The 23,984-nt window shown below is 41.2% G+C and overlaps 1 protein-coding gene across 2 annotated transcripts in view; it reads left to right on the top strand.

The window, feature by feature from the left end:
* The window catches only part of C1H1orf21 (chromosome 1 C1orf21 homolog), a 147,752-nt gene that overhangs the window by 108,191 nt on the left and 15,577 nt on the right, over window positions 1-23,984 (top strand). For both annotated transcript variants that reach the window (XM_063134685.1, XM_063134693.1), the window contains exon 4: window positions 15,241-15,317. In XM_063134685.1, the coding sequence (XP_062990755.1) occupies window positions 15,241-15,317 (77 nt within the window). The remainder of the gene's footprint in view (window positions 1-15,240; window positions 15,318-23,984) is intronic.

Below are 23,984 nucleotides of genomic sequence, written 5' to 3' on the forward strand. Positions count from 1 at the left end.
GCAAAAGTTCAAAAGTTGTCTGTGTAATGCTTGCTTGTGATTTGTTGAGCTGGCAGCTTATTTATTTATTTATTTATTTATTTATTTATTACATTTCTATACCGCCCAATAGCCGAAGCTCTCTGGGCGGTTCACAAAGCTTGCCATATAAAAGCTGCAAATAACAAGCAGAATACATTAAAATGTAAACTGAAATTCTGACAGTAAAGGATAAGCGCTAATTGAAAAATACACAAGACGAATTTGAGGATGCTTAAGTATATGATTCTTAGCTTAGCTTTTTTCATTTTATCTGCTGTGTAGTCTGAGATAATTGGCCAAACCTGCTTTTGAAAGTGTGTGTATGTGCACACATGCACACACCTGTGAATTTCTTTCTTTTCTTTTTACATGTTTTCTATACGGTGTGACTGTAAACTAAAGCTGTTGTATTAGCATGATCAAATTCGACCCTTGTGAATTCAGCCTAGGACCTAACGCAGAAAACACAAATGCAAAATGAACATTTTTTTCGAGGTGCATTGCAACTTTTCCCTGGTGCCACATAGGATTTTCTTTGCTCCCTTCCCTCCTAACAGCCCTCTAGGACCTAGCATCATCTCAGTTGGCTTTTAGTTGGGAGGCTTTGGGGCAGGTCCATGAAGGAAGTATGTGTCTGAGTAACTCCTATTTTCCTGGTCGGGTTGTGAGAGAGGATGGCTCAGGGCTTGTTTCACACAGTATGGAGTATCAAAGCTAAGTTTGCTACTGAAAGTAGACTAATCAAAGAGTAACAGCCAATACAGCTTCCAAAGTGAGTGCATGCACAAGTTGGTCTACACTTTCAGACGCTTAATTAAAAGCATCTTAGGTTGTATACTTTTTTTTTTTGAAAGGATGTGTGAAGCAGCCTCAAAAGATCTTGTCTCAAGCAAATACATGCCAAAACCAGGGGTGAGCAACCTCTGACGGTCCAGGGGCGATTTTGCCCCCCATCCTACCCCGGGCACAGCTCACAGTCTACAGGAGACCATGCAGTCCAACAATACAAACACAAATTTCAAAATTTGGCAGCAAACAGCTCTATAACCCTACAGAGCACTACAGTGGTTAAATTTACCTTGTTTTGAAGTGAAATGTAACCCGTTAGGCGCTCTGTGGTGATTATGGAATGCCAAAAGAGTCAAATTTAGCTTGCAAACAATATACATTTGGCGGTTTGGGTGCTCCTTAGCCAATACAGATACAAAATAGTTTATATTTTGGAGGTACCGTGCATGAGTGTGCGTGCGTGCGAATGCCTCCAGTGAGCCATGTGTTGCTCACCCCTGATGTAGACAATGGCCCGGCTCACACAATTACTGCAGCTTAAACAAATCCTGGTGTGTGCCAGGCACCATTTGCCTAATTACCTGCCCAGGTATGGCTTGTTGTGTCGTCTGAACCCAGACAGCATGGCTTGTTCGAGGGGAAATAACCCTCAAATTACCCATGGCATGTTGTTGAATTATTTGAGTGTTGTTTCCCCCTCAACAAGCCATGCTACCTGGGTTTGGATGAGTCGTGCCCCAGGGTGGAAATCAGGCAGATGGCATCTGGCACACACCAGCTTGTGCTGAGGCTTAAACAAACTCTGGTGTTCAAGCCACGGTGATCATGAGAACCATGTTACTCTGTCTAAATTGGAAATACAACTTTGGTATTCTAGGTCTTGTTTGTTTCCCCAGAAATACTACCAACTGCTAGGTTGCTAGTGCACTATTCCAGAAGGTTGTTCCAGATGTATTAACAACTCCGTTCTGCAGTTAGTACCTGCTAAAGCTGATGAACAATTACAGCTTAAAGGTTCCTCCAACTAAAAGGCTCATTTCATTACTGTTTGCAAATTCCTTTGGGGCTACTGGAGGAAAATGCGCTAATGAAGTGTAAAGTGTTGTGAAACACAAATGGTTTATTCCTTGCTCAAGGAAATTCCCTGTGGGATCCCTGTTGTCTTTGGACTTCTTCCCTCTGAAGAGAAAATGATTCAAGGACACAAATGAGTTGGCCTCCCGTCATCATTTATTATTCACTCAAAGGATCTGATAAATATTAAGTGGCTTTAAAAGATTTATATGGAAGATGTGGCTTAAATAAAGCTTGGCTGTCTGCAAGCAGTAGCACACAGTCCCTTTCTGCTAAAAGAAAAGGACAAAGTTGACATTATAGGGATTTTCTGACTCCTTGACTCAGAAGTGCTTCTATTTTTGTTCTGTTTTCCCTTTCATGCTTTCAGGCATTCTGATATTTTAGGTGCATAAAAGACCTCAGTCTCACAAACATTACCAATCTGTTTCCTGTTTTTGAAATCTGTAAGCAGTTCTTTGTTTGGCTTGTAATGGAAACCTTGGTCTGGTAGGGGAAAGGGAGATGGGGAATTGTTTGTTTCTCCAATATACAGAATGCCACCATAAACCATATTTTAAAGTGCTTTTTGTGTTGCAGCAGCAAGATGCTGCAGGCAATAGCTGTGCAACATCTAGTAAAATGAACGGGCCGAGCTCCATTATTGCCTGAAGTGCCTCAATTACGAAGTATTCTTCTTTAAAAAGAAAAAAAAGGAAAAAAGCAAAGGCTTCACTCCAATGGCAGTTCATGAAATGTATTTTCTGGGAGCCCAGGGCAAAATATGCATCGATAGTGGAGCAGTACCAAAGTCTATCGACTCATGTCATGGCTGTGTGTGCAGGCGTCTACATGACGTCATCTGTACTGTAAAATAATCATTACCTTCCATGCTTGCATTGGGAGGGGCTCAGACTCCAGTCTTTTTCAATGGGTTTGTTTGAGAGAAGGACGTTTGAATATAGTAATAGCGCCTCTGGTTGTGTATGTGCATATACATTCCCTGCCAGTTTGGGAAATGATGTGCAATTCCGGTCCTAAATTGGAGAGTCACATGATAACCTGAATTTATTCTCCCACCACCAAACGCCTCTAAATACCACTTTGTTATAGGTTTGCAGCATAATCGATGCTCTCCAGCTGTTTTGTACTGCCTGTGATTGTAGGAAATGAACGATGTGGCCCTGCATAACATGAATATGTTTCTGGCAGGCTGACAACTTAATTACTAGAACAAAATAATTGCTCGCGTAAACTAAGAGAAGGAAGTGGGAATAGAATCTAATAAGGCCAGAAATCTATATTTAGATCATCCTGTTGTCACTAGTTTTTATGTAATGCCAAAGTTGCAAGGAAAACGACTTAAGGAGTTTGGTCTGGAATGTTGAAGCTTTTTCTATTGCGTTTTGAGTTGGAGGGAGTGGAGTTCAGTGAAACAGCTTGTGCTTTGCATGTGGACTGGATTTCCAGCATCCACAGTACTAAGAAGGATCTTAAGCAGCATGGTTCTTACGTTGCTTGAAACTTGAGAGAGGTGCTCCCGGTCAGTGTAGACCAGTCTTCCCCAGTATGGTGGTCGTACTGGCTGGGAATGATGGGTGTTGCATTCCCATACATCTGGAATGATGGGAATTGCAGCCCCACACATCTGGAGGGCACCAGGTTGTTGCAAGGCCAGTACAGTCTGTACCCATCAGCAGGAGTAACGAATGATCTGACTCAGTATAAGACTTTGTATGTTCTTTAACCAGCAAATGACCTTTGTGAATGTAATATGAGGGGATTTAACATTCTGTGCTAAACAATGGTTATTTTTTTCACAATGAACAAACTTCCTCAGCGTAATGTTTATTTGAAGAGTAAGTAAATTATTGATAATACTTCTATAGCAGGTGAAATATTTATAAGGCACACTTGATAGGTCATTGCCTTTGTGGGAGGCAGTTGTGGCTTATCCTGAGACTTCACCTCCCATCAGCCCCAGCTGGAATGGCCAATGGTCAGGAATGCTGAAAGTTGTCCTCCAAAGCTGGTCTATAGAGAGAATGATTGAAAGTGGAGTTCATAAATGTGTTTGAAATTGGCTTGTAGTGAAAACACTGACAGGCACTTAATTATAGTGACGTTAGTGGTTGCTACTCTACTAATAACACCTGGTCATACAGTTGCTACTGTCTGTTAATACTCTGAAATTCTGGCAGAATGAAGCTGCCCTAGTGCAGTGAAAAGATAATTAACACATCCAGCAAATATAATCATTTTGGCTTTGATGTTGGCTTGAGTCTGTACATGAATAATTTTCAAATAACAGAGGTGTGTGTGGTAAAATGATCAGAAATGATCTTAGAAAACTCTATTTAATGAAATAGGCAATCAGAATACCCAACTATTAAGCTCAGAATTATATCTTTTCTTGAACAGCATGTATCAGAATTTAACTAAGTATTTTTAAGCTGAACTGTAAGACATTTAAAGCAGAATTCTCAGTGTGGGAGGTGGGAGTATTTTCTGCGAAGGATCTTGAGTCATCCAAAGAAGCTGATTGGCAGGTGGATTTAGGACAGACAAAAGAACTATTTCATGCAGTGCATAATTAGCTTGTGGAAATCTCTGCCAAGATATGATGGTAGTCTTATAATCCACCTAAGGATTAGACCAAATCATGAAATATCAGTTAATCAGTGGTGGGGTTGTAGGGTACCCGGGTGCTTTTGGATCACCAAAAAAAAAAAAAAAGAAAGAATATGCATCATCATGTGCACACCATTTGAAAATGGTAATTTATATGTGCATATGCAAATTTAGAGATAATTGGTAAAATATAAATTTCACAGAAGGCAAACCAATTAATTTCCCATCAAAATCACCCCAAACAAAAATATTCCATTAATTTGTACCCTACCTCTTAGATTAAATAAATAATTACATTAGTTTCTCTTTATTTTTATTGATTTATTTCTCTTAGCCAACTTTCAAGACTGTCTTCTTCCCAAGACAAAGCTGTAAAATTCATTTAATTTGCCCCAATTAATTTGATAAAAATATTTTGATGCTGTCATCCTAAATAAAACTAATCTGGGAATAAGCCCCAGGAGAATGGTGTAGCATAGGAAGCATTTTTATGCAAGTAAGGCTGCATTATTATCTTACCTGGAAATAAGCCTCACTGAATCCATGAGACTTACTTCTGTGTAGACATGTATAGAATTGCACTGTAAGGATAAATGCCTCCTCCAAAGTAACAAAAGTCTTGTTCAGATAGTACTGTCAAATAGCAAGCCCCTTTTTGGACTTAAACTGCTTAAATGCTCCCCCATCTAAAAATATCTCTGCTCACATAAAAAGAAGCAGCAGCATGCTAGAGAGAAACATTCAGCCTAGTCTTGTATCTGTCATGCCCTATTTTTAAAAGAAAATATTCCTGCCCCCATTCGTCCCAAAAGCATTACTTTTGAGATGAGATAAGATTTGGTGCTGCATTAATAAATGGCTGTTAGCTGGGACCCAACAGAGGTAGCATAACTCTGTTTGCCTGATGTTGGAAACAAACAGGCGCTAGCCATCACCTCCATGCCATGTTTCTGACCTTCCAAAGGCATCTGGCTATTCACTAGAATTTTCAAGGAAACGTATGTTCCAATGAGGCCTGAGTACTGCCCTCACTTATTCATGTGCAAAGTTCATCTCTAGGGACATATCATTCTTGAACTTTTCTCCTGACTAAAAGTCAGGAAAGGTGTTTTAAAAAAAGTTAATTGTTCTGAGAATAAAGTTTAAACTGAGGATATGTTTAATCTTTTGCATATTAAAATACCTAATGCAGCCATGGCTGCAATTTTTTGCATACATACTAGGAAATCCCTGGACCTTGCTTCCAAGTAAACCTAGTTAGGATTGGAATTATTATTATTATTTATTATTATTATTATCCCACCTTTTGCCCAATGCTGGGCCTCAAGGTGGCCTTATAAAATTTAAAATGTATACATTTTTAAACCTATGAAAAGAAATATACAAAAGTTAAAAATATATTCCAATATTAAAACATTTAAAATACATAACAATGTTAAAAGTCCTTAGCACAGACGGAGGCCCAGATTAATTGCCAAAAACGTTTTTGTCTGCCTCCGAGAGCACATCAAGGAGGGAGCCAGACTTGCTCTGCTGGGAAGAGAGTTCCAGAGCAATGGAGTAGCCACTGAGAAGGCCCTCTCCCAAGTTCCCACCAGGTGCGCCTGTGATGGTGTTGGGTTTGAAAGAAGGGCTCATATGGGAGAATATGGTATTTGAGATAACCTGGACCCGAGCGGCATAACCAGCACTTTGAACTGTGCCCGGAAACAGTCTGGAAGCCAGTGGAGCTGTTTTAACAGGGGAGGTGTATGCTCCCTGTAACCAGCCCCAGTCAACACTCTGGCTGTAGCTCTTTGAACCAGATGAAGTTCCCGAACACTCTTTAAAGGCAGCCCCACACAGAGCACGTTACAGTACCGTATTTCTTCGATTCTAAGACGCACTTTTTCCCCTAAAGTAACAGCTCTAAAAATTGGGTGCGTCTTAGATTCGATGGCGCCTTAGAATCGAAGAAATACGGTAATTACATTTGTCGAGTCTGCAGCGGGACAGGCGGGGAAAGAGGGTAGGGGTGAAGAGCGAGCGAGAGAGAAGGGAGTGGAGAGAGAAGCGGGGGGGGGGGAGAGGGGCAACGTCTCGGAGCATCTCAAACGTTGCCGCCGGGAGCCGGCTGGGAGGGACCCCAGCTCCGGCAGGCCAGCGAGCTTCCAAAGAGCTTGGCCTCGCCTCTGTTAAGGAGATGGGAAGCGGAAGAATCACCTGAGCAGTGCTGGTTGGGCTCGCCCGCCCACCCCCTCCCGTCCGTGTGAATGGTGCAGACCAGCTTTTGAATGCATGTGTGGCTGTCCATTCCCAGGCAGGGGACGATTGGTTCCTGCTTCCCATTCATGTAACCTGCCTCTATGCGTGTGCGTGCGCGCGCGTGTGTCTGTGTCTCGCTCCCTGTTCCTCTCCCCCTCCGCTGCGTGTATGTACCGTAAAATTGCTTTGCTGGCTGATTGGAGAAATTTATTTTTTCTTCGAATCAAAGCTTTTTTTCCCTGTTGGTGGCACTGAAATTAGTGTGCGCCTTAGATTCGATGGCGTCTTACAATCGAAGAAATACGGTAATCCAATTGGGATGTAACTAAGGCATGTGTCAGCATGGCCAGGTCTGACATCTCTAGGAACGGGCGCTGCTGGCGCAGTAGCTTTAACTGTGCAAATGCACTCCTGGCCACTGCTGAAACCTGGGCATCCAGGCTCAGGGCTGAATCCAGAAGTACACCCAAGCTGCAGACCCGTGTCTTCAGGGAGAGTGTAACCCCATCCAGCACAAGCTGAATCCCTGTTCCCTGATCTGGCTTTTGACTGACCAGGAGCACCTCTGACTTGTCTGGATTAAGAATCAATTCGTTCGCCCTCATCCAGTCCATTACTGCTGACAGACACTAGTTTAGCACTGAAACTGCTTCCTTGGAATTGGGTGTAAAGGAGTAGTAGAGTTGGGTGTCATCAGCGTACTGGTGGCACCATACCCCAAAACTCCAGATAACTTCTTCCAAAGGTTTCATATATATGCAATAGTTGTTAAAGGCTGTTTTTTCGTGTAATGCTAAATCATAGTTTAATGCTACATGCATTAGGATCAATGGACTTCAAGCTATACATCATATACAAAAGAAGGCAGGGCTCCTGCAGCTGTAACTGTTGTGATGAAGAGGGAATTTCACCAGGTGCTGCATGCATATGAATGACACCTGCTGAAACTCCATTTTCAATTCAACTGTTAAAAACACAGGAGCTCTGTCCTCCTTTCCATATGCTCACCCTAATTGCATCAGCATTCTGGCCATTAAAACTTTATTAAAAACCTTTTATTTTTTATTTACAACGTGAACGTCTGACTTCTTTGGACTAAGTCTGCTTAAGTTGGAAGGCCCCATTGCAAAGGTCAAGAACTTTGAACCAACTGAAGGTCGAGCTGAGGAGTTATACATCTTGAGCATCAAGCCACTATGTCATGTTGTACACTACCTTTGAAACCTAAGGGAGTTTCAAATGCAGTTTGTGGTGAGGCTGGGGACGAAGAAAGCTTTTATTCAAAGAAAAAGTTAGGGTACGGACTATGAGTAGGGGAAACAAAACAGCATTGGTTGTTTTCCCCACCCCCACACAACTGGGGCTGGGGAAACAATCAACGCTGCGATGTTTTCCCTGTTGATTGATCCCAGAGAATCAAAAATTCCCTTGGGTATGTATGCCTGAGCCCATCAGTGCAGCCCAAGTAGGCCATTGGAGCTTAGCCAACATATTTTATGATTGGCATTTGAGGTAACTACAGCCTATAGAATACAGGAAAATGCCATTTTCAGGGCTGATTTATGATGTGTTAAATTAACAAAACATGGAGCAAGATGGTGTCACAGTAGGTTTCCTTGTGTGTGTTTCTCTGGGTAAATTTGGTGGCTTGTTTGCAAGTTTGTTTAATTTAGAAGTATGCTTGATTCATTCTGTATTAAAACGCCCCGATGCTCAGTCAGGGTTAGTAGGAAACAATTGTGGTTTATATAGTGTGAACAAGAAATACGTCTGTCATTTGTCGAGAAAGGGTAGCCAGAAAACTGCAATTGACCATTATTTATTATTAATTTTATTAATCAGCTCTGGCATGGCACATATGAAGCTCAGGATGTTGCACTCTGGACTCTTTATATTCTGTAAATATAAAGGTAGGTTAGGGTGAGATACTGCAAAATGTCTGAGGCCACCTAGTGGTCTTCATATCTGAGTGCAGATTTTGACTTGGAACACCTGCACCCATGTTCAACCTTCTAGCCAATGGACCACACTGGTTCTTGCAGCCATCAGAAGTCAGTGAGATTACACACAGTTTGGAAAAGTTAAATGTAGGAGTGGACCAGTACATCATATCACATCTGTTTCTCCTGTTCAAAAAGTGGTCAGGGGAAGTTGCCCTCCTTACAAAGCACTTTACTCCTTCCTACATTTTTAATCATTTTTCTAGTTAGGAGTTGTCACAGAGCCTGGGGGCTAAGCAAGGGTGGATTTGGTTTGTTTGTTTTGACTGACTTCCTAGCCTTGTTTCTCAGGCAATTCCCCTAAAATGTTCAAAAATTCACAAAATAGTGTTACTTTAGGCAAGGGGTATAGCACCTCTTTTAGCATGAGGGCTGAATTCAGTTTTGGAAAAGCATCCTGGGGCCACATTCCAGCGGGAAACCACCAAATGATTGGGGGAAATACATGAGAGAGCGTCTTCTGCTTTATCAACCTGCCCAGTCACTGAGATCTTCAGAGGGCATGCTCCTGGTGGTTCCGCCGGACCTATGGCCCAGTTGCCCAATTGGAGTCCACCTGGAGAAGAGCCTTGACTGTGGTGGCCCCCTTTCTATGGAAATTCCTGCCTCTGGAGGTCAGGCAGGCACCAACACTGTGTTGTTTCCAGCACCTCCTGAAAACATCTTTATTTCAGGAAGTCTTCCTTGACTGACCAGCCACAGTTTTTATCAGTATTCTGTTTTCAAAAATAATAATTTTTCTTATGGAGTTTTGTTCTATTATTTTCTTGTCTTTTTATCTTTTATTGTTCACCATTCTGAAATCTGTCTAGATGTGGAATACTATATAAATATTGTAAATAATAAATAAATAAATAAAATAAAAGGGGTAGGGCCAGGGTAAGGGGTGTTGCCCACCACTGCTTTAGACATAGGATTGCAATTAAAAGGAAAGTTATGTTATTTTAGAGGAAATTAGGGATGACATGACATACCCAAGAAAAGAAAGTAGTAGCAGGTTTGTCTGAAAGGCATAGAAATGGGGCAAATTCAGAGTTACCTAGGCAAAGATGTCTTTCTGTGCTGCCTGGTGAAGATGGGGTGGCAGGCAAGTTCCCCAGCACTTAAGTTATTCAAAGAGTCTTTTATATCAAGCCATTTCAAAGGATTTCTAAATGGCATCTGCTGCACGTTACTTGCCTTCTGGGCGAGCTCCAGGCAATATGCAACTTACTTTACTGAAGTGTCAGGAATAGATTCCAGCTGGGAAGAGAAAGATTTGAATTGGCTTGAAGATTCAAGTCTCATCTTTTTGCAGAGAAAACTGGCACTATTGGCTGAAGTGCCCACTCCCTTGGTGGTGTGGTCTAATGGCTGACTGACAGGTCCCCAGAAAGGCTGTAAAAGGAAGGGGCTTGTGAAAGGCTCAACAGGAAAGGATGCAGCATGGATGATGTGTATCTGTGAAGTTAAAAATTCTAGTCAGAGGAAAAGAACCGTGACAGCCTCCTACTGTTTGATATTGGCAGGAGGACAGTAAATTAAACATGGACATATAGGGCCTGTTCACGCTAAGTCATTGCAGCAAATGGTTAGTGAATGTGTTTTAAACCATGGTTATGTAGCCACCATGGTTATGAATCGTTCACACGACATGCCAAGTCATGGTTCACATAACTCATTAAGCCATAACGTTTAACTCAAAGTGCTTAACCACTGTGGCTTAGTGTGTCGTCTGAACAGGGTTACTGGCACTTAGAATGGGGTTTGGCACCCACACTTCTGCACCATCAATACCATGCTTTCTTCCCCCCTTATCTTTCTTTTTCAAATTCCACCTTTCCTCTCCCCCCGGTTGTTTTACTTTCTTTCTTTTTTCTTTTTAAAAATATAATGCCATGATAGGTATTATGTGAAAAGTGATAACTGTAAAAGGTTTAATATATAAGACAAGAACATAATGGTTGTCAGTGACCTAAAGGGGGAAAGGTAGTGGGAAGGAAACATAGGAAATGGAGGGTTATTGTTATAAACCTTGTACCATCAACTGTAGAAGTGGGGAGGGGGGGGAGTTCTATTGTTATTTTTAAAAATCTCAGAAATACTTTCAATAAAACATAAATAATAACAACCAAAAAAGAATGAGGGTTTAGGGTCTTAGAAAAAAATAATGAAGCTGGTTAAGTTATAAAATGTCAAAGGGCTCATCTACACCAAGCAGGATATTCCACTATGATAGCAGTATATAAGAGGCAGGAGCCACACTACTGCTTTATGAAGTGCGCTGCAGGATCTACACTACTGCTTTATAGTGGTAATGAAGTGAACTGACAACTGTTGGGGCCCATGACACATCTACACCAAGCAGGATATAATACTATGAAAGTAGTATATGGTATGTGTCATGGATCCCATCAGTGTACTTCAGTACCACTATAAAGCAGTAGTGTGGCTCCTGCCTTTTATATACCACTTTCATACCACTTTCATAGTGGAATATCTGCTTGGTGTAGATGAGCCCATAGTCAAACCATTATGAGTGAAACTTTGTCACTGATGCCCAGCACCAGAGATGAGTGTTCGCCAACCATGGGGAAAATTCTTGATTGTGTTTTCTAAAATATTCATAGCATTTTAGGATAAAGGACAAATACTGTTTGGGACTAGAAACCAGATACAAATTGTAATAAATCTGCCTTTAATTTGTGTATACTTGGCAGCGATATCTCCCCCCCCCCCCCAGCAAAAAAAAATTCCTGCTTTCATGAATGAGTCTTTGGAATTTCTATGAATACACACTTGCAATAAAGTATGACTTACATAAACACTATGACCTACTAGCTTAAAAGTGAGTGGCCTAAGTCTTGATTAGGCTCAGTTTTATTTGTGCTGTTAAATTCCTTTCCTGCTGCTTATTAATCCAGCTGAGTAACAGATGGAAAATAGAGAGAGGGTTGCCTTGTTTGCTACTAGACAACACAATTTAAGTTGCTAGATAAATTTAGATGCACTTAGCTACTAATGTGTTTTTGTTAAGTCTGTCCACGGTAGTCTCTGGATAGTGCTCTGTATGTGACAGCTATAAATACAAAAGCTCAATTCAGATATGAGGGTTTGGCGTGATTTGTGCTAACTATAGCTTAGAATACAAACCATTCTTTGAGCTATCAAATGTTCAGGCATGCTATGGTTTAGAGCAGCCGTCCCCATTCTGGTGCCCTCCAGATATTTTGGATTTCAACTCCCATCAGCCCCAACCAGCGTGGTCAATGCTCAGGTTTGCTGGAAGTTGTAGTGCAAAACATTGGGAGGCCACCAGATTGGGGAAGGCTAGTTTAGAGCGGCTTTGTCAATGTTCATTTTCAGTCTGCTTAGAACTCTCTTTTTTCCTATGGTGCAGCAGACACCAGAGGAGGAGCAAAGATTTGCCAGTTATCACACCAACTCATGACACAAGCCACAGTTTGTAAACACAGTTTAAATAATGTTTTCTGATTCTTCAGTTTGCTGGCTAATCGAGGATCATTAGTTATCCATCCAAAAATCATGCCAAAACATAGTTAAGTTTCCATAGAGCTCCATCACACCAGCGATTTATCGCACACTTGGCACGCCTGGTATGCAGTTTTGCAGCCCAGTACTCACATGACATCATCCCTGTCCTGTGATCATCTTGCCTCTTCACCACCATGTTTCATTTCTTTTTGGAGCAGGGAAAGTCTGGTTTCCCCCCCTTCATGTGAAATAAATGTGCTCCTCCCTCCCGCGTATTGCTGTCGTTGCATTCTGTGTGACTATCCCGATCTTTATTGGGGGTATGTGTGTCTAAGGGTGGTCTCACTAACAACGGAGGAGGGCGGGGCAGTTCTCCACTCAACCATGAAGGGGGAGGGAGAGACGTCCCATTTAACTCTATGTTCTTAGCCCTGAGTAGACATGACCAGGGGTACATTTTCACCTTAAAAGAAACGTGGAAAATGCACTCTTCTTGCCCGCAGTTTCCTCTTTTTTAAAGATAAAGAGATAAAAGTTAGCACTTTGATAGCTCTTAAGGAGGGCTTTCAGCATGCCAAGTTTGAATCAGATTGGTTCATTCCTTTATTTTTTATGATTTTTTAAAAATTTCCCTCCCCCTTAAACCCTTTTCCTGATAGTCCACTAATGTGAAAAGTCCACTTGTTTGCATTTGTGAAGGATCGATTTTCCTTTACTTTGATCATGCGAAACTGTGCATGTCCAAGTTCATAAATAGAGATCTGCTGCTTTCCTTACTCAAGAGTAAATCCCATTAATTTCAGCTGCATTTATACTAAGATTCCATGCATGCTTACCTTTGAGTAAACCCCATTGAACAGAGAGAGACTTACTTCTGAGTAAAAACACATAGAACTGAGTTTTAATAGTGAGGTCACTCAGAAGCTTTTTTTTTAAAAAAAAGTCTAAACAGCAAACTGGAAAGAAGTGTTCTGCAACCCTGTGCTTACTTCTGAGGTCTTACTTCTATTTTATTTATGGTTTCCAACATTTGTAAGCCAGCCATGTGGGGCAGTGAGATACATTTCAGATAATGTTATAGTAATTAGTTATCTCATTTGGTCCATGACCAAGAATAAAACCCACCACCTGGATGTGTACGAATGGACACTGACTTTATACCTCTGCTTTATACACTCCCGGCATCTCCTGGCCCTTCCAATCTGATTAGCTCTCTCTGCTCCCCTCCCTCCTTCCCTCTCAGTTTGACAGCAGTATCTGCTTATGCATGTCGGCAGACAAAAATACCCAGAAATAACTATGACAAAGCAAGATTAAAAGTTGCCCTGTGGGATCAAGAGAACTCAGCAGATGGGCTGCACTCTTTATTCTGAGGCTCTGTATTGTACTACTGAAGAATGAGTGGAAAGGTCTGGCAAGACTGATAGCTTTGAACCAAAGCCAGCCCCGTAGTGCTGCTTATCTGAAACCTAGTCCCTTATTTTCAACCTGTGATTTTGCATCCCTAGAAGGTGTCGGTCACCAAGAGGAAGCCTGTAATTATTATAATGATCACTGTTGTGGTGGAATTATCTATGTGCAGCGACTCAGCTTCTATTTCCACAAATTCAAAAGCTTCTTTTAATGAAAAGCAGCAAGCTCTTAAGGGATCCAAATGGTGAGACTCTGGCCTAGTACCTGCTGAGATGGTAAATCTGCTTGCACTATACCAAACAGACTTCAGGTTGGGGCTCATGTGATTGCTGAATTGCACCACCATATCCCCACACACACTCCAAGGTTTCCTACACAAAGATAACGGGCAGAGCAATCCTATGGTCCCTGTGATCATAGGATATTTCGGATTCCCCCTCTTGAGGCCATAGACACAGCTATGACCTTGGGAGGGAGAAACTGACATCAGCAGACAAATCTAGGGTAAAATCTGGGTAAGGCAACAACCCATACTTTGGGTTGTAATTATGTCCAAACCAGATCTGTGTGTATATGTGTGTTTTGTGAGTTGTCATATAATCAGATTATATTAGCATTTCTTTCAAGGCAGAAAGAAATGCACTTCTTTCGGAGTGCAGCACTTTTAGGCTTTATGAGAGAGAGAGGGCAAACTTAACACTTTGAATCAGGTGTTCAAACAAGTTTTCAAACAGGATGTTGAACTTTGAGCTGGTTTGTCATAGCTCAGCACATTGTAATACTTGACCACTCGTCCTGCATTTTTAAACTGCTATATTTATACAGGGCCTCTTTATTACTCTGTTGTGATTTAATGGCAAATAAATGTTCCATATTTTTAAAGAAATTTTATCAAGATTTGTCATTGCTCTCCTCCCAAGAAGTAAACGTCTTCTGATTTCCTGGCTGCAGTCAGCGTCTGCAGTAATCTTTTTCTGGGCGCAAAGATTACTGCAGACGCTGACTGCAGCCAGGAAATCAGAAGACATTTACTTCTTGGGAGGAGAGCAATGACAAATCTTGATAAAATAGTTAAGAGCAGAGACACCACACTGACAACAAAGGTCCGCATAGTTAAAGCAATGGTATTCCCCGTAGTAACCTATGGCTGCGAGAGCTGGACCATAAGGAAGGCTGAGCGAAGGAAGATAGTTCCTCCAACTGTGGTGTTGGAGGAAAATTCTGAGAGTGCCGTGGACTGCAAGAAGATCAAACCAGTCCATACTCCAGGAAATAAAGCCAGACTGCTCACTTGAGGGAATGGTATTAAAGGCAAAACTGAAGTACTTTGGCCACATAATGAGAAGACAGGATACCCTGGAGAAGAGGCTGATGCTAGGGAAAGTGGAAGGCAAAAGGAAGAGGGGCCGACCAAGGGCAAGATGGAGGGATGATATTCTGGAGGTGACAGACTTGACCTTGGGGGAGCTAGGGGTGGCGACAGCCGACAGAAAGCTCTGGCGTGGGCTGGTCCATGAAGTCACGAAGAGTCGGAATCGACTGAACGAATAAACAACAACAATTTTTAAAGAAATCCTAATAGACTGTGTCTGCTTCTCTCTCTTTTTTTTTCCAGGAAAAAAGTGCCAGTTCACATGTAAGACTTAAGCCTAATAAAGAACTTCCAGGATTAGTACATCAACCTAGAGCAAAGTAAGTCTCCTCATTTGTTTTTATTTTATATTAATGAAATAAAATGACATTTAATATAAATCTTTCTACCCAAGAGTGGTATTTCCTCTCCTTTCCACCCACATTTCTCTTCTCTTCCCCCCACCCCACAAATACTATCAAACTTTTTTGACATACTTAAATTGCTGATTTTAATAACTGTGCATTTTGTTTCATTTTATTTGGGGATTGGCTGTTTTATATTTAAATAGTTATTTTGTTTCTTTAAATTAATATTGTGCTGTTGGCAACTTTCACTATTTTTTTAAAATAGTGAAGTGAGATGGAAATACTTGAAATAATCAGCAAATCAGGAGTTGCTGATTATTGAGCTTGCATTGAGCTTGCATTGTGATAGCTATTATTATTATTATTATTATTATTATTATTATTATTATTATTATTATTATTATATTTATTTGTATCTTGCCTTTTGCCCAATGCTGGGCCTCAAGGCGGCCTTACAAAGTTTAAAACATACATGGGGGTGGGTGGGCGGGCGAGGGAAACAAAACCATAAACGTTTAAAATACACAACAAAATTATAAGACATTAACATAGGTGGGGGGCCAGATTATTCTCCAAAGGCCTGCTGGAACAAACAAGTTTTAGCTTGCTTCCGAAAGCCCATCAAGGAGGGAGCCAGCCTAGCTTCACTGGGAAGAGAGTTCCAGAGCACTGGAGCAGCCACCGAGAAGGCCCTCTCCCATGTTCCCGCCAAGCGCGCCTGTGAAGATGGTGGGACTGAAAGAAGGGCTTCTCCAGAAGATCTCAAAGCACGGGCAGGCTCATAAGGGAGAATACGTTCTTTCAAACGTAGCTATGGCTTGGAGATGGGTGAATAGCAGTTACATCGATGGTTTCGCTTCTGGGGGCAAATGCACCTTGAGACTGGAGTACTGAGCAGATAGAAAACAAAGCAGAGTATCGGTTCTAAATTGAGGCGTGATCTGGAGGGATGTTTGAAATAAGCCGTATTGTTGGGCTCTGAAATCTGTTTGAAAATTTGGTTTCAGACCCTAGAGCCTGATTCTCTGGAATAGGTGTTGAGACACTAGGCTGCTTAGAGGGGAGCAGAACCCCTCTGTATATACGAAATGGACTTTTCTCTCACTGGGTTGGCATAGCCAGCATCTATACCTGGCAGTAATGCACATGTTGGGTAAAGACAAGGGGTTACCTATGGAGGTTTGAGCATCCCTTCCTGGGGAGTCCACCTTCTGTTCCACTGCTGGCACAGAGGGGCCTTCCTCCCTGTCCTTGGAGCAGAAAACAACTCTATGCTGGTTATGGAGGAGGGAAAGCCATCTCTGCAGACAGCATAGAAATAGAGTGCACTGGCAGAGGAGAGACAGAACACTCTGTACCTTTTCTGCTAGCCTGCCTGGAATCACCGCCTTGCTTCTTTCAAACACTTTTCCACGCCCAAGATGTTTAAATGTTTGAACGGAACACTAGAAGGTGGCCAGTTAATGATCAGGGTGGGGCTTGCTCCTATATCCCTAGTTGCTCTCCTTTATCACTTCTATTGCTTGTTTATATACACCATTAATTAATTAGTCTGTCAAAGGCCACTGTGCAAGTAATGTTTTCCTGTTAGGCTGCAAATGTTTTTAGCCCACAAACATTTTTACAAGCCTACACTTTCTAATGTTAGATATTTGTGGCCTAATAGGGAGAGCACCCAGAAATCTTTGTAGCGTGATCACCTGGAGACAGTTTTTACTTGCCAGAGGCGACCTGGCAAATTGCTTGTTTAAAAATCCCATCAAGAATCACTCAGGGCTACTGACAGAATAATGTAAAACACATAAAAGAATATAAAACATCTGAAACAATTAAAATGGAATTTTAACTTAGTAAAATGCAGTGACAAAACTTTACAGTGAGAAAACACCAGCTGCCAAGAGCTTGCTGGAACAAATAAAATTTTGCACAGTTTCTAGTAAGCCAAAATTGCACCAATATATCTGACCAAAGACATTCCAAAGCCTGAAGGAAACTACCGAGAAGGCCCTCTCTCACTTGCCACTATTCTCACTTCTGTTATTAACAAGTCTTCTGCCAAGATCTTCCCTACGAATTGCATTATTCAGGAAGGGTGAGGGGTCTTCATTTATCGATATCTATAATGGTTTAGCAGTTACAAGAATACATGCAAGGGGGCATGTGACCAGACAGAGGCTGTGTTCAGACAACACGACCATTAACAGTGGAGTAATAATCAGCTCAACAGTTGTTTATCTAGGGGGTTCTCCTTACACAACATGATAATAATCAACTGTGGTGTGGATTAAGATCAGCGTTGAGTTGACTATTAGTCCACACTGAGTTCACTCACTCATCCCCTGCCCTTTCTCCCCCTCCCCCACCAGCCCTCCTGCTAGAATCACATCAGCCATTGCTGCTGAAAAACTATCCTGCCAGCTTGGCTAGAGTGGCAGCTACTGCTTTGACTGCCCTTGCCTTATGACTCAGTGGCTGATGAAATAACCAGCGGTGGCCGCCACACAACATGATAACCAACAGTGGGTTAAATAACCAACTCTGCACAGAATTGGTTCTCTGCATGGGTTATTTCTGTCAAATAACCAACCATTGGTTAAAGAACTCCCTCCACACAACATGATAATCCACAGTGAGTTAAATAACTAACTGTTAACTATTTTAACCACAGTTGGTTATTGTGTTGTCTGAACCCAGTCATTGTCTTATACTTCTCACTGAAGTGGTAAAACTGTTTGGGGCTGTATACATTCAGACTGTAGGAGGGGGAAACACATGACTGAATGCTCCTCCATCCCTCTCTCCCCCCCACCCCGCCAAAATCCCATGTCAGTGTAGTGTTTTCCCCAAGTTGTGAGTTTCTTTTGTGCTGCGATTTTTTTTTCATGGAGGAGCATTCACTCATGTGATTTCCCACCTGCTGTCTGAATTGGTAGTGCCTAGGCACAGATTTATCAGCTCAGTGGGAATTAGGCCATAGATGTAGAGGACCCAGGCTGTCAACATCAGAAGGATGGTCTTGATGATGAGGTTTTGACCATGAACTGTGAAGCAGTCAACAATCCTTAGATAAGAGAGTTCAATAGCATTACGTTCCTCCCTCCTTGAAATCATCAGTGTTCTACACACCTCTGCCTTCCTCCATTTCCTACTTGTAACAGAGCTGATGATTACCTCCATAGCTAAAGCACCCTCTGTATTACAAGTCAAACGTTTTACAGGGGTTGAGACCTGGCACTTAAACTAACATTGGAAGCTGGTGTGTTGCCTTCTAATTAGCTTGCTTTGTGGCTTTAGGATAATAACAGACTTTTTGTGAGTTAAAATCATACTTCATTAATTCCCTTGCTTTAAAACTTGTAGGGCTGGTTTGGATGATCTTCACTCTTAAATAAAGAGTATATTTCTTGTGTAATCCAATTCATGTTTAGACAGAACTAAGTCCCAACAATGTCCAGTACCCCCAGCCAGACATATGAGCTGGGAAATGCTGTGAGTTGTAGGACTTACTTTTGTCTAAAAAGGTATAGGATTGCATCCGTAGACTTAAAAATCCTGCGGACATCACTTTTTGTTGAATGCACGTCCCCCGTTTTGGGTATATAAATTGTTCCTAGAATTGCCTGAGTTGAAATCAAGCCAAATAGAGAGTTCCAAATGCTTTTCTATTATTTTTTAAAATTTATTTATTGAATTTTCATATAAACTATAAAATACATAACTTACAAATTATATAACCAACACTAAGTGATCACACAATCATATCCAACAAATAATACTATCAAGTGCACATTCACACCCACAGGGACCAACTAAACTGCCTAATTATACATCCTTCCAGAATTGTAGTGACTCTTTTGAAACAAAATTTAAAAATATTCCCCATATATTTTCAAAATCATTTCTATTCGATAATCCTCTTTTAACTTTAATGCTACATGTTAACTTATCATTAATAGCAATATCCCATATCTCTTTATACCATGCTTTTCTATTTCTAAAAGAGCAGATGAAATGATTGGTTACAGATAAAAAGAAGTTACAAAATAATGGCAAAGAAACCTTCAACAAACAATTAAGGTTACTGATAAAGTAGTTTAATCATTCCTGCTAATAGCAAACTTAACTGATGAGTGCCAGAAGAAATAGAGCCACTGGAAAAATGGGCCCGCTGGGAAACACGAGGAAGTTATGAGCATGCTCAGGAGAGAGGTTGACAGAACGTCATCGCTATCAATCCTGAAGAGACAACCCAGCTCTCAGTAACCACAGAATGTTGAGTTTCAGTTGGAAAAAGAAAAGGGAAATGAGAAGTCGGGGCAGGGGATGGAATGGATAGGAATATCCTGGGAGGGCAGGTCTGGCTAGAAAGTGAAGATATACTGCAGCAGTTGATTATAATAAGAATATTTATTTATTTATTACATATTTATACTGCCCAACAGCCTAAGCTCTCTGGGCAGTTTACAACTAAAACCATAAAATTCAGCTTAAAACTTTAAAATCACATAAAACCAGAATAAATTACAGTCCAGGGAAGGCTTGTTTAAAAAGATATGTTTTTAGGAGGCATTTAAAAGTTACTACATTTTCTGCCTCCCGAACCGCACAAGGGAGGGTTTTCCAGAATACTTCTAATGGTAATTGAGAATTACATCTTTGGTTGGTTCAGAAGTGACTACTTGGCCACTTCCTGAAAGTGCTTCAAAGGCGTTGTTTCGTCTTCTAATGGTAGATTAAGGATCATCTTTCTAGCATCTAGTTGACGTGTCCGCTCACATTTATCCTCCCTTCTTTGTTGGGGCTTAATAGATTGATGAGAAGATACAAGTTTTAAAAACATCTGTCCTGTTATAGAATGTACCTTCCTCCACCTAAAAAAGTTTGAAGCTCTTGCCCTAAGGAACCTGGGACTCAATCCTATGTACACTTGAACATAGTGGCAGCCCCCTTGAAATCTAATGGGGAAGTAGAATCTGTTGGAACGTTAATGCTGTGAGCCTCCATCTTATGTTCATTCTGTATGTGGCCCTGTTCAGCAGACACCTTAAACCATGGGTTTAACCATGGTGGTTAAGGCTTTTGGCCTTAAGCACCATGGTTAAAGTTGTGGTGTAATAATAATAATAATAATAATAATAATAATAATAATAATAATATATTTCTTACCCACCTCTCCATTTTGATCGAGGCGGGGAACAACAGTAAATATAATATACCTTAAAAAGGTGTTTAAGGTGTCTTCTGAACAGAGCCTGTTTGTGTCATAAAGCACCAATCTTGAGTAATTTAATTCCAAAGAAACCAAACCCCTGAGTCAGGCTTCCATCCCTGGAGTTTTCACTACCTGGAGAAGCTGGAATGCCAAGGATGTAATAATATCAGCACTCTCCCTTAGTACCAAGAAAACAAAGACCTGTCACCATGAGGTCTTTTGACAGCAACACATAAAGGAAGCCATGTAGCCCTGTTATATTTAGTGCTCAGTGTGAGGATTCATCTTGACCAATTCCAAATCTCCTTACAGTATATTTGGTTACTTTTGAATCCTCAAAACTGTATTGAAACTCAACCTTATGATGAGAGGCCAACTGTTGTTACTGTATAGCTAACCTTTACGATACTGTTTCAAGGAAATAATTTTTAGACTTTTTTGTGCTACTTCTTTGCTTTCATTCTCTCCTTTTTGCCCCCTTCAAATTGTTGTAAAAATGAAATTGTGTAATAATGAAATAGATAGATAGATAGATAGATAGATAGATAGATAGATAGATAGGGCTATAATAATGGCACTCTGCAGATATTTAGTATCACAAGTGTACTATTGAACTTTTCAGCTTACATGCGTTAGTAATTAGATGATACATCCCTGTAATAAATCTTCCTAAAAATGAAACCTTTGTTTTATGAACAAACCTTATTGTGGTCGGCACCTAGAGAGTTACAGAAGCAGACTGAATTTCATATCCTGTATTGTTGTTGTCTTGGATGATATTATAGGGTAAGCAAGTTGTCTGATGGGCATTCTGACTGTGTCTTATCATACTCTGCATGTCAAGCAGGCCATCAGCTGCTGTGAAATTGCCACATCACCTTTTATAAATGGCATATCAGAATCATGTCTCTATTACTCTCCATTTGGCTTGATCTGAGAAGGAGAGAACTTAGGGCATATGTCTGTATGGCTGGAATTTGCTAGCCAAGTTAATTAGGCTTCTTAAAAAGTGCTTTTTAAAAAAGGATTAAACTGCCTCAGGGCAAGTTCAAAGTATTACAGAATGCTTCCGCATGACTACCTCATGGAGAAAGGGTAGAAGCAAATGACAGAAGTGGTGCTGTGATCATGGAGAGAGCTGCTGGTGCACAGCCTTGCTCACACTAACCATTTCCCACTTGGTACCTGCAGAACTTTATGGAGAGGAAGTCTAGGGGTGCAATTGAAGTTATACACACTTAGGATGCAATTCTAAGAATGTTTAAACAGGAAAAAGTCTTACAATTCCCAGCATTCACCACCCAGAATGCTGGGAGTTGTATGACTTTTTTCTGTCTAAACATGCCTAGCTAGGATTGCATCCCAAGTGTGAATAACTTCAATTGCCCTCATTTATCCCTTGTTTGCTGCTCCTTTACTTTACTTTCCCTGTTGCCTCCTCAGAGCAGAAAACTGCCCTTTTTACTTGTTGCTCTTTCCAGGGAATACACTACCACAATATAAAAATATTAATTTAGATGTGTGGACAAGTGTGTTCTAAAACACACACACACTTAATAGTTTTGGAGTTTAGATTTCATCAAGCCCTCCTTTGATGTAGCTTTCTTCTTTAAAAATAACAAGGCCTGGAAATTGTTCTTCCCTTATAACTAGTTGGCCCAGATTTTTGCTTAACTTGAGTTTTCCTGGTAAAAGCTTAGGAGCAAGCAGTCACACACTCTCAGTGCTTGTTCTGATAGTAGGTTCACCAGTGTAAGTGCATAACATGTCATTGAGAAATTGCATGCGAAAATGTTTATTAACCACTGAGAAACACTACAGCCTTCCTCAACCTGGGGCGCTCCAGATGTGTTGGACTGCATCTCCCAGTATGCCCCAGCCAGCAGCTGGGGCATTCTGGGAGTTGTAGTCCAACACATCTGGAGCGCCCCAGGTTGAGGAAGGCTGCTTTACAAGAATTGAAGTGTGATTGACAAATATCTTTTCCATAATCTTATTCTGTATCATCACTGCCTCTAATAGCAAATTCAGTCGATGGGTGTTGGCAGGATTGTATTCAAAACAGGGTCGTTGAAACATAAGTACAGAGGTATTCTTGGAAGATCCCCAAGGTTTGCAGAAGTACTAAAAATATTTAGAGGGGGAAATCCAAAGGGGCAAAAGCCCCCTCCCCCTGAGCTCATTGAGGACTGAGCATACTCAGTGGCCAATGTTGGGTATCTGTTGGGCAAGAAACCAGAAAACTGGGAGTGGGGAATGGAATGGAATATCCTGGAATAGGGCATGGCTGGTGGCATTACGTAGTGCAACATTTGTTGCATGTCCCACTCTGTACGTGAGTTTTATTAATTTGCATAATTTGCCAGTCCTTAGAAAGAGCAAAGAGGTATACAGAGTGCTGCGGTCCTGTCCCCAACTACTGGAAATCTTGTCCTTTGTCTTCTGAGATTTAAGCAGATTTAAGCCCACTTTTAAGCGTAGTTTCATAAAGGCTAGAAACTTGCTTTTTTAATATTAACGAAAAGAAAGCTAAGATTCTCAGGAAGCTGAATTCTGTGCCCAATAGCACATTCTGCACGTTTTCTGTTCTCACACAAAATGACAGCATACACACAGCCCTGTTTTTTAAATAGAATGGATAGATAGATAGATAGATAGATAGATAGATAGATAGATAGATAGATAGATTTATATTCATGTATGTATGACTGAGAAAGAGCTGGCCACACAGAGTGTGGGCATGTAAACTGGTCCTGTGCCATTTAGTTGCTTGCTGTCTATGAATCTTTTATTCTAGAGTTCAGATTTTCCCATATCCCAATGTGCCACATACTTTTAAAACCAACAAACCACCCACACCCCCAAACTCTAAAGGTTTCTGTAAATTTCATAAGTGGGGCATCTAATGTGTGCATACAGAATGCACAGGACATATCCCAAGCCTCCTGTGTCCTCTGGCTTTGTGAAGGCATCTGACCTTACTGTGCGTGTTCAGCTTTTACGCTCCCCTGGGGCAGGGTCTGTCGTCTTGTGTCCTGTACCGCGCAAATGCACCGACAGCACTTTGCCAACAACTAATAATAGTATTTTCTCAATCCTGCACACTACTGTGAAACATAGTCTCACCGATCTGGGCCCCATGGTGTACTGCATCGTTAATGGAAGTAAATTGCCTGACCTTCTGCTTGAGAGAAGTGAAGGAGGGTGGGGGATGGGGAACCTGGTCTGGGAAATGTCAGTGTAGGCCAGAGATTTCTAATGAATATAATGTGAAGAGTTACTGTGCTACATCTGGACTCTACAGAAGGATCTTTGAGAGTAAAACTCTAAATCACGCCAGCTTTGCTCTTACAAATACCTAGTTGGGTTCTGTGGGCTGCTTTGTGAAATTGCTGTGTTCAACACAGGCACCTATGGTGTCAAAATTA

This window comes from Elgaria multicarinata, chromosome 1, assembly GCF_023053635.1.
Source record: "Elgaria multicarinata webbii isolate HBS135686 ecotype San Diego chromosome 1, rElgMul1.1.pri, whole genome shotgun sequence".
NCBI lineage: Eukaryota > Metazoa > Chordata > Lepidosauria > Squamata > Anguidae > Elgaria > Elgaria multicarinata.